The 17,885-nt window shown below is 38.1% G+C and overlaps 1 protein-coding gene across 1 annotated transcript in view; it reads right to left on the bottom strand.

Annotated features, from left to right (window-relative positions):
• ONECUT3 (one cut homeobox 3) overlaps positions 1-2,023 on the bottom strand; it is a 95,524-nt gene extending 93,501 nt beyond the window's left edge. Inside the window, exon 1 of the mRNA XM_075611549.1 lies at positions 691-2,023. Within this exon, the coding sequence (XP_075467664.1) occupies positions 691-1,714 (1,024 nt within the window). The 5' untranslated portion in view covers positions 1,715-2,023. The remainder of the gene's footprint in view (positions 1-690) is intronic.
• Between the last annotated feature and the right edge of the window lie 15,862 nt (positions 2,024-17,885).

The following is a 17,885-nucleotide window of genomic DNA, read 5'->3' as shown; positions in this document are numbered from 1 at the left end:
GCAGAACTCTTATTAAATATACATACTTCACATTGCACATGGAAATTGCCATTGTCTATAGATTGACGCGTTAATGCCTTTAACCCTCTCGGTGCTAGAAGACCTACAAACCCCAGGACTGACGATCTTAACCCCTGCGCTGCCATGGGGGCTTGCAACGCATTAAGGGGTGCTATTAGTGTGTATTTGTGGGGTGCCACCCGTACTTCCGCTTAGCCTGCCTCTTACACACTGGAGGTGTCATCCGTAAAGTATGTTTGTATCAACGAGTTAACCACACAACCCCTTCGGGAATGGGTACACAAGAGTTAGGTTACCGTGGGGTAAGGATATACCTGTACACGCATTTACAGTTTAAACTCAACTCCCATGATGGTCCATGCTTTACATGACGATACATTTACGGGTATTCAGATCAGAAGCTGGGTCATAAGCATCACCCATCATTGTGATCTATAATAACCTAACTCCCGAGTGCCTTAGTGCAACACACATTATACATTGAAGGGCCTTTTGTGTAATGAACAAGTTTAATGAATTAGGGAAAGAACAGCCCCCCCCCCCCTTCTCATTTTGTTCGCCTTGTTTAAGCAATGCAGCCCTATTACACGTGCTGGAATTTGATGTGAAATCCTGTATTTTTGTCATTAAACATGTGTAAGGTTTTGTACAGTGAGATCACGACCTTACCTGCCAACCTCAGCGCGGACATCCTCTGAAACTCGGGCTCCTGAAGCCACTTCCACATCCTCCTGAAGGTCTCACGTCCAGACTTGAGCTTACTCCAAGGTTTGGGGTTCCTCAGGAGATCAGACAGGGTTCCCTGAGACCTGCACAAGATCCTCTGGGCAAAGATGGCTTGAGGTATGCTGTATCTCTTTAGCTCGGCGGTGATCCTCTGCGCCACCTCTTTGGTGTTAATCTCCTCCACTTGACCATTGCCACCAGCCTGAGACCCCGATGTTGACGCTTGCCTGTCCCTGTCAGCAAGGATGGAGCCATTGGATGAGGCATGATGGTGCCCATGTTGATGCATGCCATTCAAATGGGGCATCATGCCAGCTCCGGGGCCACCCAGGCCCCTAGCCAGGTGCTCATCGCCCCTGGAGAGCATGGCGTGGGAATCGTACCCGTTGGGTGACAACATTTTGTCATTGGTTAAGTGTCCTCCTGGACCATAGGGACCCAGTGACTGCTGAGAGTTGTGCAAAGTGCCCAGGCCGTTGGAAAGAGGAGACAGCGGTTGACCCATGGATGACATGTCCTTTGGGTAGTGGCTGTACAGGTTGCCCATGGATGCCAAGCCCCTCTCATCTCTCATCAGGGTGAAGCTCCCGCTCACGTTGCCAGTCAGCCTCTGGTGGTGGTGGTGGTGGTGATGATGGTGAGGGTGGTGGAACTTGTCTGACACGGTGGAGATAGGTGGCAGGTGCTGCAGGGGGGTCAGCGTGGTGTAGGTGCTGCTGAGGCTCATCCCAGATGGGGACTCGCATGACATGCTCATGGCTGGGTGCAAAGGGCCAGCCAAGCTATGCTCAGGTCTGTAATCACCTCCGTCCAGAATGGAAGCCATGCTGGACACCATGGCAGGCCGGCCATGGGACACCAGGTTCCTGTGAGAAGCCTGCCTGCTGTGTGAGGTATTCATCAGCTCCCCAGCTTGGGAGTGGGACACGCTGTGGAGGTTCCCTAAATTCTCCATTGTAAGTTCCATCTTCCTCAGGGTTTTCTTTTTTTCCCCTCCTCTCCTTTCTTCTCCTTTTGCTTTCCAGGCTAATTCAGATTCAAAGCTTTGCCATCGATTACTCTCCCTTGCAGTCAATCCAGCATGATTTGATGAGCTATCCCCGCTCTCCCTCTCTCTCCCCCCTTTCCCTTGGATACAATGCCTCTGTATGATTGCTCACTGTAGGTCCTCTCTCTTCATAAGTGATGTGCTAGTCCTGGCTCTGTGCTCTGTCTAGTGCTGAAAGGCTGCAGATTACATTGAAGCGCACAGACCTCCTGCCAGCCTCAGTCTCACAGCCAGCTCAGCCTGACGTCAGCATCTCTCAGCTCATCAATGCACTTTAAGCACCTTTCCCCTTTCCAACTAATCTAGTGAAACTGTAACGCGGGTCACCACATTTCAGAGGGATCATCTGGGACAACATTGTGTAACCCTCAGTGAGAACTCCAGAGCCACTTGGTTTGTGTCTGATGTCTGCTGCTATTTTATAGAAACTGCAATCCACAACTTCACTAGCATGCCTCAATAAAACAAAACCAGGTTCATGCCCACACATCTACAGGAGCTGCTACCTTTAAGGGTCTTATCTCAAACATAGCCAGAGGGACCTACAGTCTGCAGAGCATTGCTCATTATATATATGTATCTTGACAACAAAAAAAAGGAGCAAAGAAGAGACACCCAGATAGGGATAAACTGGAGTAATTATTAAGGTCCGTCAATAAAAACGGTTACAAAAAAAATGTTTATCAACACAGGATGGACACACAAACAGATGATAAGCACAGGCTTATCTCTGTGTGTGTGTGTGTGTGTGTGTGTGTGTGTGTGTGTGTGTATGTATATATATATATGATTGTGGGTATATTTATAGGTATATACAGCTGTTTTATATGTATCCATTTATATATATATATATATATGTATATATATATATATATATATATATATATATATATATATATATGACTTGTGAGCACATAGGTTGAACTTGATGGACGGAAGTCTTTTTTCAACCTCATCTACTATGTAACTATGTAACATTCACATGTCTTAGACAGGTCTGCAACCCTGCCTAACCTAACCATAACCTAAATAACGTGTTATATGTGTGTGTGTGTGTGTGTGTGTGTGTGTGTGTATGTATGTATGTATGTATGTATATATATATATATATATATATAGATATATATAGATATATATATATATATAGTGTGTGTGTGTATAAATATATATACATACATACGTGTTTGTATATAAATATATATATATATATATAGACACACACACAATTGTCACTATATATATATCTACATAAATTGCAATATATTTATACATAATTGATCATTGCAGCATATATATATATATATATATATATATATATATATATATATATATATATATATATATATATATATATATATATATATATATATATATACACATACATACACACACACACACACACACACACGCACAAGCAGATAATAAGTCATGTTATCTTGTATACACACTTCTTTCTATGTGTTAGTAAACAGTTCCATACCAGTGTGCTGTGCTCATGCTTTCTACTATGTCCTGTATCTTCCTCCCTGCGTGTGCTGTAAAGATGTCGCTACAAAGTATCTGAGTTGAGACTGCATGGGCTTTAGACAGAAATAAAATTAGAATGGAGAAGGAAGGCAACCCTGTCATATGTCCCAGGAAACCTCTCCTTTCACATTGAAAGCAGCGGCTGCTGTTTCTGTTTGAGACATCTGCCCCTGCTCCCACACTGTCACCTTCATATGTTACTGGGGATTCAGGTTTCCTGTCCCATCATATGTTACATCTAAATACAAGAGCCCTCTTTAAGTGCTGGGAAGATCCTCTGGTGAGCAGTGAGGGGTGTAGGGTGTTATTACCTACATGTATGCAGTGTATATACCATGAAGAAAGAACCTCTTTTGGTTTATAATATTGAACCCTTTTGGTGGCAGAAAGGCCTGCAGAGACACAGCACTGCTGATTTAAAACCATACACCGAGGCAAATAGTTGGTTAGAGTTGGTGGCACTAATGAATCCCACTGTCAGCATCTGCTTCTGCGTTTATGGACACGCAATCGGATTGTTTGACAGTAACCCGGCTCCCAGAGTGCCTAAATATCAATATATATCCACCTGCCAGGTTATCATACAAAGGGTTACAGAGACAGACCTGTGCAAAATCACCACAAAGAGGATCTGTAATGGTGAGTTTTAAAGAGCAGATTAATAGGCAGTTATTTCCCATAACCCACTAATCCCCTAATAGAAGGAATAGGATTATGACTGCCAGTCTGGTTTTTGCTACATTCCTATATACTACTGCAACATATTATTGCATGTGTGTATATATATATATTTATACATAAACACTCACACACATATATATACACATACAAATACACACACATGCAATGTGTTGCAGTAGTATATATATATATATATATTTGACAGCACAGTTGTTATAATTCCATATGTGTGTGTGAGTGTGTGTAATATCATAGTGTGGGTGTAATATCAGTGTGTGTGTGTGTGTGTGTGTGTGTGTGTAATATATAGATATTTGTATGCATATTTTTTATTTTTTCAAATGTGCTACGTTCGGTAGTTTGAGACGATATTATGTTAAATAAAAGAAACTATTTCAACTACGATTGTGTGTATATACACACATACGGTATTACATTCACAATTTTCCCCAAAATGTAACCCTCTTTTAAATGGAGCAGCAGGTTAATATTACATTAGAGATATTTGCTTGTTTTCAGAATAATTCAGTTACCCTGGAAAACTCTTGTTTGAGAACAGCATCTCAATGATTTTTAGTTGTTTTATTGCATTTTTTTTAACAAAGTCTACATAAAAAATGAACTATTTTAGGAATATCCTTTTCTAGCAATAAAGGATCAAGATATAACATAAATATATCTCCCCTTTCTCCCTCTCTCTTTAGCTTTAACTTTGAGAAGTTTCTATATTTTCTAAAGCATTTTCCCTGCTTCTGAGACCACAACTAATATTCAAATTGATATTGAAACAGATCCAATAATTCGTGTTATTTTCTAAGTCCTTTAGGTCAATAGAAAACGGGCTGAAGCCTGAGCATGGTAAAAAATCCATAGATCACCATTTTTAAAGCATTACAGACTGTTCTGAAGCTCTGGATTTAATAAGAGGCATCGATAACAGAATCCTATATCCCTTTTGATAACCTAAATACGACAAAATCTATTCATAAAGTTTATTCATATCAAATAATTGTAATTCGCAAGGGCAGGGAGGGGAATGCCTGAGCTTTTTCAAAATGTTATTGACTAGAGGAGTCTGCCTGTACTATGACAAATTGTAATTTACTATAGGATGGGGGTAATGTGGATGGGAAACATTTGATTTTCCACAATGAAATGGATTTTTGCAACATTTGATATAGTCGGTATCCCCTAGCTGCATAGGATTAAGTTAAACAGACTTCAAATAAGAGTGAGAGAGAATGAAAAACAGGCACTGAATATCTACAGCAATAAAGATTTGAGAGTATTTGTCAATTCCGTCTCTGTATACACCTCCCTTTGGTCTTTGAAATTAAGTTAAGAAAATGAAACATCTAATATATATATATATATATATATATATATATATATATATATATATATATATATATATATATATATATATATATATATATTTATATATATTAGATGTTTCATTTTATATATATATTATACCACTTTAAATTTTTATATATATATATATATATATATATATATATATATATATATATATATACACACACACACACACACACACACACACACACACACACACACAGTAGGTGTGTGTGCATGCGTGTGTGTGTGTTTGTATGTGTTTGTACGTGTATACAAATATACAAATATATATATATATATATATAAAATGAATAGACAATACCATATATATATATATTTTTTTTTTATCTACCACTCACCTTTGTTATTCACCTATTTTAGAAAAGACCATTTAAAAAAAAATGTTCACTCTAAACATTCTTTCCATGTCTAAAATAAAACCACGAATGAATTGACATACTGTATTAACACGTTTTAACTGAGAAGCTGGTTTTCCTGTGAAACCCTCAATCTTCTCGTACATCTATATTTCATATATCACCTTCATCGTCTCTTACATTTTCTTTTTGGAGTCAAAAAGTTGACTCCTTCTCTCAACATAATGGATTTCACCTGTGTCCTAATCCATCTTTTTTTGCAGGAAAAAAAAACCAACATAAAATCAATCTACAAACCAAAGCATTTCCGTTTTCCATCACACTGGTAAATAACTTAAGTACTATACTCCAGACAAAAAATAGTGTTTTTTTTATATGTGAAGTTGGCACCAAGGTCCCACTTAAAACAGAGAGTTTTGCCATTATATATATATATATATATATATATATATATATATATATATATATATATATATATATATATATATATTAATGCATTCCCTAAAAGCACACACCTCTCCAACCTCTTCCTGTCTTCTCTTCCACGTTTTTGCTGTATTTATCAGCAAACCTTGATTGCTATCGATAAACATTTCAAAATGCATATCCTTGAACGCTTAGAGTGTTATTATCTAAAAGCCTGATTTGAGATGGTTACATCTTCTGTATTTTTCTCTGTTGTGCATAATACATCTCCATCTTTCAGGGAGATCAATACGGTTGTGTGGAAATGCAGATCCTTATGTGGCTCTATGGCATGGTTTATTTTTGTCTTTCTCAGGGAATGGTGTCTTTTGCTGGAAGGGAAAACTGCCTTTTAAAATAAAGAATACATGTAAAAACAGGTGTACTCGTTGATTACGATTTAAGAGGACAACACGGCAAATATCCCAAGTGTATTTAGGGATTGCTAAAAGGTAGGAAAGCAGGCCTTGGGGGGATCTTGCAACAGTATCGTCTAAATCCAGCATAGGTTAATCCTGAGTTAAGAGAGAGAAAAAGAATAGAATAAACACTAGCAGATTTCCATGCTCTGGGGGAAAGGGGGAAGTTTTCCCTTTAGCTTTAGAGAGAGCAGATAATTAAAATCCATAAGACTTTTTAGCTTTTATGTAAAGCCTCAAACCTGGCACATCTCATACTGAGATGAGTACTATTACAGCACCGTTTTTTTTTGTAAGGCAAACCTGTTACATACCATATATTTAATGTATCCACACACAAAACAGACACATAAAACACGTGTGTGCATGTGTGTGTGTGTGTGTGTGTGTGTGTGTGTGTGTGTGTGTGTGTGTGTGTATAACTGATCGATGCTCAATATATAACGTGTGTGTGTAACTGGCAGATCAATCTATCTATCTATCTATCTATCTATCTATCTATCTATCTATCTATCTATCTATCTATTTATCTATCTATCTATCTATCTATTTATCAGATGTATCTCTCTCTCTCGTGTGTGTGTGTGTGTGTGTGTGTGTGTGTGTGTGTGTGTGTGTGTGTGTGTGTGTGTGTGTGTGTGTGTGTGTGTGTGTGTGTGTGTGTGTGTGTGTGTGTGTGTGTGTGTGTGTGTGTGTGTGTGTGTGTTACTGTCAGATATATATGGACTTTACAAAGACTGAGTATAGTTTTTACATTAATAATACATTAAATGATTTTATACTACTAATTTAACTAGATTACCACTTTATTCACTTGAATGTATCAGTTTTGTCAGACTCTTTTTGTATGAAGTAAATATATTGATACACTCAACACACTCTGTCTTGTGTACATATACACGAATAAGACAATTCATTGATGGTATTATACATTAACAAAATGCTCACGCAATTTTTTTTGTTACATGGTAATCCATAATTTGTCGAGCTCTGCTAAAATACGTCTTGCTCTTAATTTTGCTCCGGGACTAATATTAATTGAACATCCCTACTGGAGCCTCGAAAGAGGCCTTTTAGTAATTAGTAAAATATAATTGAGCAATGCTAGCGTGGGTTTCCACTCTGAGACACCCCATTGCTCCCTGCTAATCAATAAAATATCATTAGGCAAAAGGCAGGCAAATGTGCTGAGACGTATAGGGGAAAACATTAGGGACAAGCAGGAGGAAGAGAGCTGGGGTGATAGAGAGAATTAAGGGGTACATAGGAGAGAAGGGGATGGGGGGAAAGACAGGAAAAGGAATGGGTACATCACAGATAAACAAATGGGAAGAAAATAGGAGTATGTAATATGTGAGGAGGAACAGAATTGGGAGAAAGGGTGAGATTGAATGAGTATCTGAAGCTGGGAGCAGACAGAGAGAGTGAGATGAGAAAATATGGGCTGAATGTGGGAGAGACAAAACTGAAACCCGGAATAAAAAGAAATACACGTATTGGCAGATAATACATGGAAAGGAAAGAGTGAGGGAAAGGGTGTTCTCACCGAGATCCCATGTTAAAGTAACATCTTTCCAACTTTACACATCTAATTTCCTAAACAGGAGAGGCCCAATATACAGGATTGTGACCCCTACACTCATTTCAACAGCAACCACAAAGTGGGGATGGACACATTGAGAGGTGGAGCTCAGGTGGGTCAAATCTTACAGGGATCTGTTGTATACAGCTACTGTAAATGTAGCAGTTTATATATCAGTATAGGACTGGAAGTGCATCATTATACATTGCACTTCTCAGGGGGGAAACCCTAGCCCCTTACACCTTGAAGGGTTTTAAAATAAATAACATCGAAGTAGATTTTTTTTAAAGCCGAATTAACCCTCTCCTTGCCAGAGTGGGCGCTTTGCATAGGAACACAGAGGTGTTGGGATTGATGTAGCTATGGCTAAATTCCCTCACCTAATAATTTGTCAGCATTACAGCTAGTAGATGTGTGGTATTTATTAAGACAGACTCCACATCAATACAGTGAAATGCTTTGTCCTTTCCCACATATCCTTTCTCCAAACTTGACAGCCTCAGCTAAGCATGTCACCAGCATCCCACACATTTGGCTGCAGTCACATCTGAATTAGGGACCTGCACACCTCAGATCAGTGGGTTCCAACCTTTTTTTGGTTAAGGAACCCTAAGTGAAATTCTAAGGAACCCCCAACCATCTCTAATAGAAACTCTGTGATAAGATGGATTGTAAATTCTTCTGTATTTAGTACAGTTTCCAAATGACCAGAACATTCCAGGGAACCCTTTAGGGATGCTCAGGGAACCCAAGGGTTCCCAAGAAGCATGGTTGAAAAACACTGTCTCAGAAATATGACTGTACACTGGGGAATCCTTCATCGTGCCAACAACCCTTTAGTGCCAGCGAATCAGCAATGGAAGCCAATGTGCTGCCATATTAATGGAAAAACATAAAGTAAACAACAGGTTAACAATACAACCCCATATTTCCTATTTCTTCCCCCAATCTGCTACTGTTGTTTTCTCCACCAGTTTAGCAATGGGGAGCCTTTAATGAAATCATTCTAGGACACTAGAGTTGCAATAGTGCAGAATAAATAAATGAGTACTTCAGTATTAGATGATACCCTTTTTATTTGTATATATATATATATGTATATATATATATATATATATATATATATATATATATATATATATATATATATATATATATGGGATTTCACAAATGTAATATGTTGGCATGCTCTCAGAGTTTTTAATTTGTGCGTTCAAAACCACAGCCCTCAAAAAACCTTTGTTTTTAAAGACATTTCTGGATTACAATGTTCCAGCGTTGCAAGAGTTAAACTTCTTTATCAATTCTTCATTTTATTTTTTATCGGTTAAATATAAACCCAATGATTTGTGCCATTACAACAAATCCAAGCTTTGAAGTTCAAGAAAAGCAAATCCATTCCCCCTTCAGTTTTCCTAAACAATCTATGTATTAATCCGTTCGATTTTAAGAGCTACTCTTCCCTAATCTAATTGTTAAACATATAACCATTATTAGTACCACGCGTACAGGGCTGAGGTGATATCCCTAAAATAGTGTTATAAATGTCTTTATTTTGACAACACATTTTTAAAGTAGGGACTTTTAGTATACTACCAATCTACTTTTAAACTTGTAGCTTGGATAGAAAATATGAAATCATTGAAAGTGAGAACAAATAATGCTATATATAGTCTTTAATAACTCACAGGCTTCCCTTTTTAAAACTGTGATCCTCTACTTTTCGGTGCTACATTATACGTTTCACTGTTTTGTTCTCTCTCCCAAGCACACCCACTTTGCATTTACTACAATTGAAAGACATATTATATAATATTTGATAACATCACAACAAACCAATCTTTCATTGTATTGCCCCTCGATGTAACAAACGACAGAAATCCCTCATGCAAAATCCAGCCTTGTTTGGCTCAGCTGCAAAGAGGGGAATCCTGCCCTGAAAACTTCCCACCTGAAATACATTTATTTGAAGATTGGGGGGGATGTCTGTTTCTGGTTCAGTGTTAAAAGCTTTTGTTAGTTCTTAAATGATAAAACCATCAAGCAGAAGATTTAGTCCATAAATCCAGCCCTCAGCAATAATAGTTTGTTAATTAAAGGAAATGCACTTATTCTACCCCCCCCCCCCTCTCTCTCTCTCTCTGACTCCACATATCCAAGCCTTAAATAACAACTTAGGATGTAGGTGTGGAAAACGAGTTTGATTTCTCTTTTCTCTTTCTCCATTCGACAGCTGCATCCTATTGATTCCTTCTTGTCTTTTTTTCCCCTCTCCCTTTTTTTTCTCTCCCTGAGCTCGTTCTCTCTATTTAATCCTCATCCCTCCTTCCCCTCCAAAGCCACCCATTCATTACTGCAAACAGATCATCAAAAATACAGGGGATCTATTTGCCAAGCAAGCAATGGGGCTGTGGTGAGTAGAAGCAACTCGTGTCAGGGATAGGGAGTCTCATCTTGTAGCGGGGGAGGAGGGGGGTTGTGATATCCTGCAGTATGATTATTTAACATCCTAGTTACCAGAGGGGGCCTGGCAGTGAAGGCGTTAAGTCGAGGCCAAAGTCTCCCCAGATTTAAAAGCAGAACCATAATAATAGAAAAAACACAATACAATAGATGGCAATGGGAGTTTTGGGGTGTGTTCTTTGTTAAAGCTGCTGCTTTCATTTGCCCCACATAGGATGATAAGGCAGTGCCCCTATTTGATCATGGGGTGCAGCCAAGCTAGGAGTTCAGGGTCCCTAACAGCCAGACCCCAAAGTCCCATAAAGCTGATTACTGGTGTAAATATGTATATGTTTAAGTCTGAAGCACTTATTCCCATGATCTGTTATTTGTGTTATTTGTATTATTTGTTATTTATATGTGTGTCACATGTATTACTGGTGTGAAGGGGTATGTACATTAATGGCGCTATATAAATAAAGACATACATATACATACATACATACATACATACATACATACATACATACATACATACATACAAAACCAGAGCTTACAAAGACACAGGACTCAGTCTGTCTGCTGTTAAATGAGCAAGTATCTGTGTAAATTAAGATGGGAGAAGAAGGGGGGGTGACTGATGCCAACCCCAACCCTCTACCCTGTTAAAACACCACCTTGAATAAGACTTATAGTACAAGTAGAGACACAGGGAAAGTTTCCTGTTGTGGTATAATGTCATCTGTAAGTTAAAGCAGCAAAACATGTGGTATGTTTTTTTTTAAAATAAATCAGTTCTACAGTATTACATAATAGTGACTTTCTTTCTTTTAATTCAACTTTTAATGAGTTTGAATATACTGAGCATCCTTTGATTTCTATAGCAGGTTTTAACCCACCTCCCAAGCAGTGCAAGATCTTTGTAACACTTTCCTGTTTGGGATCATTTGTTACCAATGTTCCCAACAGTTTGAGCCGCAAACTGTAACAATACATAATGTTACCATAGTAATATCAGGATACATTGTAGCTGCTGCATTACATTGACTGAAGGATTGATTGAAAACAATCAGGATTTTTACAGATTTATAGCACCAAACCATTGCCAGTTAGGAAACTGAACTTGTTTTACATATTTAAAAAAAGGGGGGTGGGGGAGTGGGAGAATGTAGTATTGCTGCTTTAATATCGTGTATGTATGTATATCTTTATTTATATACGCCATTACTGTACATAGTGCTTCACAGCAGTAATACAATCATATAAATAACAAATAATACAAATAACAGATCATGGGAAGAAGTGCTTCAGACATCAAAGTGACATTTAGGAAAATAAGTCCCTGTCCCGAAGAGCTTACAATCTAACAATCTTGGTGATTATTGTGATCAGTAAAATGATGCAGTGACATTTATACTACTATCCCATTGTTTAGGGTGTTGGGTTACAGTACACACGGGATTCAGTGAATAAATACCGTTTGCCACTGGCAAGGCTGAAAGTTTTGCTTTGTATGCATCTGGGACATATAGGAGTCTAGCACATAAAGAATGACAGTGTAGCAATATATACTATAGTCAGGTGGATATTGATAGCCATTGTTAGTGTAAAGATACAAAGATTCCCAGTTCCTGGTATTACTGTGTCTCAGAGGAGGACATCCCTAACATGTGTAACCCCCTCAGTGCCGGATTAAGTTTTAAAACTGAATTGCAGAATCGTCCTCTCGCTTTAATAAAAAAAATCCCCCTCTCTCACAATCTCATTTTTTTCTCACTCTCTTTCTATTTCTGTCTCTCTCTCTCTCTTTCTATTTCTCTCTCTCTCTCTCTCTCTCTTTCTATTTCTCTCTCTCTCTCTTTCTTTAATTTCCCTGTTTTTATTTGAAATGCTTCTGTTTGATCGGGCAAAGTCAAATATTGTTCTTTTTTTGTTCCATGCTTAAAGTCTCGGCGTTTACAGCATGATCGCCCACAAGTCATTATACATTGATGAGTTTCTATTTAATTATCTTGATCATGTATAAAAGACCAATTCCTTTAGCATTGCGGTATCATCTGTGGAATCCATATGCAACAAATTGTAATACGCTTCTGAAGTCCTATAAATAAATCTCTTTCAGTGACACCTCTTGGCAAGAAATTGGTTAACAATTGCTGCCCAGCACAATAATAATAATAATAATAATAATAAAAACAGCAGTTCATTTTTTTAAATTTCCTTTGCTTTTTTCCTGCAGATTTTTTTTGATTCAGTTAAAACACACACACAGAAACACAGATCTTTTCCGCCAACATCCTAAATAATTTCAATGCTGCAGATTTGCAACACGCAAGGATCTCATAAATTGGGAATTAACAGAGGTAGTTTTGTTTTTCATTAAGACCCCTGTTTCTCTTCGCATATTTCTTACCTGATTTTTTTCTTTTCTACCCTATAGATTATTTCGATTTTGCAGCAATCAGCAGCGAAGCAAATACGCAAGCAATTCCTGCTGATCGACTTTCAGGGCCCACAGACAAGGGTTTAAAATGTGAGAAAGTAACATGTGCATCTTTAAATAACACTTCAGAGATCAATGGGCAGAACAAGAGAGGAGAAAAATTTATACCTGCGAGAGGAAATATTTAGAGGATCCGTTGTAAAAAAAAACCACACACACAAAAAAAACCATTCAGATATAATCTTCAATTTAGACATCCAGATATATGCAAACACAAAGATACTATAGTTCCCCAGTTTGGCTAATATACTTAATTCACAAATCCCAATCATTATATGGTCATAAATCTCTCTACTGATATATATATATATATATATATATATATATATATATATATATATATATATATATACATATTTAAAATGGCTTTAATGTCAGTGCTGCAAAATATTCTATTTTTACATAACTTATTTCTGCACATATTTTAATTTGAATTGAAACGGTGCTAAATATTAAACTGATGCATATTGTCCTTCCATCATTATAAGCATTATTATTTTAAAATTTATACATGCACATATATTGTCTGCGTTACTGGGAGCAGTTTATGTATTAAGTAATACACATTTAGGAGCTGTGACTTCAGGTAACTATTTTATATGGCATCAGAAAGATATTTTTCTGAATATATTTCGAAACCAATTAAAAATATAATTTTTTTAAACTCCAATAAAGGATCTAATTACAGTTCTCCAATTTGGGAATATTTTTTCTTCTTCACTCTAGTAAAGCAAAACTCGCAGATTACCAGTCCGTCTATTGTATTAATCTATGTCATTCTATTTATTAATCTAGTTACAAATGTTTACCTTTTCTATGTATTAGCAGCTATAAGATAATATAAGATAATATGGTGGCTTTATACTTACACATTCATATATACACACGAATAAATAGCATTAAACAAAATCAGCCTCTCTGGTGAAAAAATGATATATATTAAGTCCCAAACTCAGACCTTTCCGGTGGGTATTTTCCACTTCTTGTTTTGTGGGAAGCAGAGCAGGGGGAAAAACCCCTATTTTTTAATATATATAAAGAATGCACTATTACAAGTTTCAAAATACCCATCAAATATAAAGCAAAACATGATGCTGGCTGCTCTTCCCAAGTTCTTTTTCATTCAGGAGCTGAACAAAAGCAAAATTGTACCAAGGGTAAAAATCAATGGTAGACTTTGCAACTTCGTTTAATTTGCAATTAATTTGAAAAGTTAACAAAAGCACACCCCTAAATGTGAACTTTACACTTAACCCATGTTTGGTTTCTGCAGTTGGTGGGTGAATCATAGATTGTAAATCAATTCTGCAATAATTGAAGCGCATGAAAGAAAAATATAGGTAGGCAAAATACAGCTGTATAACTTGGGGGGCACCTTGAAAATGAAATGCACCCCGTGAAATATCTAAACAGATGTCCCTTTATATATTTATTTGGGTCTGTTCTCTTGTTAAAAACAAATAATTACTTAATTGGTAAATATACGGATTAAAAATGTAGCCCTAATTATAATCACATTATTATTTTCGGTCTACATTATTTGTTTAACTGCAAACTGAATCAAATGAAGAAACACTTTGTAAATGTGTGTGTGTGTATGTATGTATGTATGTATGTGTATATAGAGTATATATATATATATATATATATATATATATATATATATATATATATATATATATATATATATATAATTTGTGTAAACATATAATTGTATAGCGATTCTGTTTAAAAACGTCTTAAATGCAAGAGGTATCTCTATATATTATATATGATATATTCTATTATATCTATATAACAATAATATTGTTTTTATTTAGCCTTGACAGTATGCAGTGTTGTACATTGCACTGTGCAAGGACAATGAGTACCTGCCCCGTAGAGCTTACAATCTAATTTCCCACGGGGCACAGGAGCTGACACTCGTATTTGAACCGATTCAGCCACTTCTAAGGCATTGATGTGACTTTTCTGTTTTTACACTGAACTACTCTCCATCCCCAAACATTGCACTGAAGGGGTTAAATATGACCTCTAATGCCCTTTGAATCTCTGCCCATGCCACTTTAACTGCTTGTGATTATCTCTATAAACGAAATCATTCATTAAAGTGAGTAAATAACAAATAAATCACATTTAATATGCACACCTCTGTCGTGATTCGTGCTGTACGTTCACATACCCCCATGTGCATGTGATGGGGTTAAAATTAATATTTAAAGCAATTGATGTTTACAGTTCAATACATTTAAGTGTTTTGGATTCACAGACAGGAGGAGTTATAATCAGGCAGCGTGGGAACTGTATGATGGCAACCTAACTCATCAAGTGCTTTTTAACCCTTGCCCCCTTCCCCCACCCACATCTCATCATTTTTTCCAAGTCCTAAAAGCCACAGGCTCTTTCACTGCAGCAAGAAACTGCAGAGCAAAGGATTTCTATGTCCCTTAAAAGGTTAAACGAAACTAATCATAACAGAAGTTGGTCTTCGTTTCTTGTTTCTGGGCAAGACACACGGAGATGGTTTTTGCTTCTGGGAATGCGATGTGCAGAATGTGGAACGCATAGAAACCCTGCACAAAGGCTCCTGGCTGCAAAACTAAGGAGAAGTCAGGCCGCCAGCTTTATGAGAGAAAACCAGTTCAGAGATGTGACTAGGAGTTTTTTTTGTTATGACATTAAAAAAATACAGCCCCCTCCCCCCCCCCCCCACCCCATGGATTGAGTTTGTGCTGAGCTTGCTGAAAGCCAGTTCTTGGAGAATACTGTACTAGCTCCTGATGTGTGTGATAATAATAACTGCATCCAAAATGCAGGAGGTGCTGAGAATTTGTTTAATCATATTATCACATCTCCTCACTGCAAAAGTGGTGCATTATTGGTGCAAAACACAGAAGCAGGAGATCTATTTTATCCGTTCCCCAGCTGCACAAAAAGGCTGCAAAAACCTGCATTTTTAAATCTCCCCCCCCCCACCCTCCACCTGATAAACTTGGTGTTGCTAAAATCAAAAGATTTTGTCTCGTGAACAATTGGTCGCGCTGTCACGCTCGTGCACGTGTACGTAGCGCTGACGCGTTTACTATGGCAGCGGGCTCACGAGCAGAGCCCTGATTACCTCTGTGTGGGTGTGTGTGCATGTTGGTCCTGATTTGTATTTGCATGTAACATGTTCGTGTAATGTTCAGGTCTCTGTACCCCCATTGTCCCGCGCTGCGAATACGTTGGCCCTTTAGAAATAAACAATAGTAAGAAGAATATGGTATACAGCCACTTATGTTTCCTTCATTTGGAGAGACTACAGCTGTATGTATGTACAGCTTTATATTGCACCATCCAGGTACATAGCGCTCTACATCAGTAATACACGTGACATAATAATATAACACATAATGGGAATAAACGCTTCAGACATGAAAGTAACATTTGACAAAGAAGTCCTGCCCCGAAGAGTTTACAATCTAAGTGGTGAGTGGGGAGAACATACAGAGTCCGTAGGGGGGTGTTCTGGTAAGTGCGTCTGCAAGGGGCCATGCTCGATGTATGAGGTGTATAGTATCAGCAAATGGAGCAAATCATGTGCTTCGTTAAAGAGGTGGGTTTTAAGATGGGTGTTAAAGGGGGAGAGTGAGGGTGCCAGAAAGATATTGAGGGGAAGAACATTCCAGAGGTGTGGGGCTGTCAGTGAGAAAGGTTTTAGGCGGGAGAGGGCTTTAGAGACAAAAGCGGTAGACAGAAAACATCCTTGAGCAGAACGCAAGATTCGGGCAGGTGTATAGTGAGCAATTAGGGCTGAGATGTAAGGAGGCGCAGAAGAGTGCAAAGCTTTAAAAGTGAGGAGGAGAATTTAAGTGATACTGTATAGAGTTTAATAGGAAGACAGGAGAGGGATTTCAGCAGGAGACGCTGAGAGATTTAGGAGAGAGTAAAGTGATTCTAACAGCAGCGTTTAGCTGTAATTGTAAGAAATGGTGGAGCCCTTCTGTATGGCCAAGGTGTGGTATGTTGAAGTTAGGGAAGAAGATAATGCTGCGTGGGAGGGGAGGGGCGGAAGATTGATGGGTTAGCTAAAACAATGTATTTACACAGGTATCAAGCATTTGTGAATATGTCCAGATCTTATTGACTGAGCTGATCCCAAACTCTACCATTAGTGTAGCCATGCAGATGGGCACTGACCCGCCTTGTTTTCTCTGTGGCCTTCTATCGCTGAGCCCGATTCATAGACAAACAGAACAGGAGCCGACTGCCTCTTAAAAGGATTTAATGTTCCATGTGATCGTTGGCAGAAAGGGACGCTGGGATCCTGAAGTGTCTGTCACGGGGAACGCAAAGATTTATGGAGTCCCTATGCTATAAAACTATTAGGCCCAGGAGGATCTGGGTGTTAGGGAACAGGCAGCTTTGTCTAGAGTAAATGACAGATATGTGGTCATTTGTCACCGACCCAGGAGTGCTGCAGCAGAATCTATAGTGACGCAATTTGCTTGGTCATGAAACAGTGCAGATTGTAGCCACGCACGCGTGGGCCGCTGCAGATTTAACGTAGCGCAGTGAGAATATTGCAGGGACGCTGCAAGCGCCACTGACCCATACAATGTCATCTTAACCTGTCCAAATGTGAGAAGAGAAATCCGAGTGGGTCATCTGTTGGAAGAGGACATTTATCAAGGTTTCCCAGCTACCAAAGTGGAGCAAAAATAATGCACCAGATTGATTAAGGAAGAAGATCCTG

Source organism: Ascaphus truei, chromosome 8 (genome assembly GCF_040206685.1).
Source record: "Ascaphus truei isolate aAscTru1 chromosome 8, aAscTru1.hap1, whole genome shotgun sequence".
NCBI classification, from domain to species: domain Eukaryota; kingdom Metazoa; phylum Chordata; class Amphibia; order Anura; family Ascaphidae; genus Ascaphus; species Ascaphus truei.
This window is presented reverse-complemented; position numbering and strand designations above follow the sequence as displayed.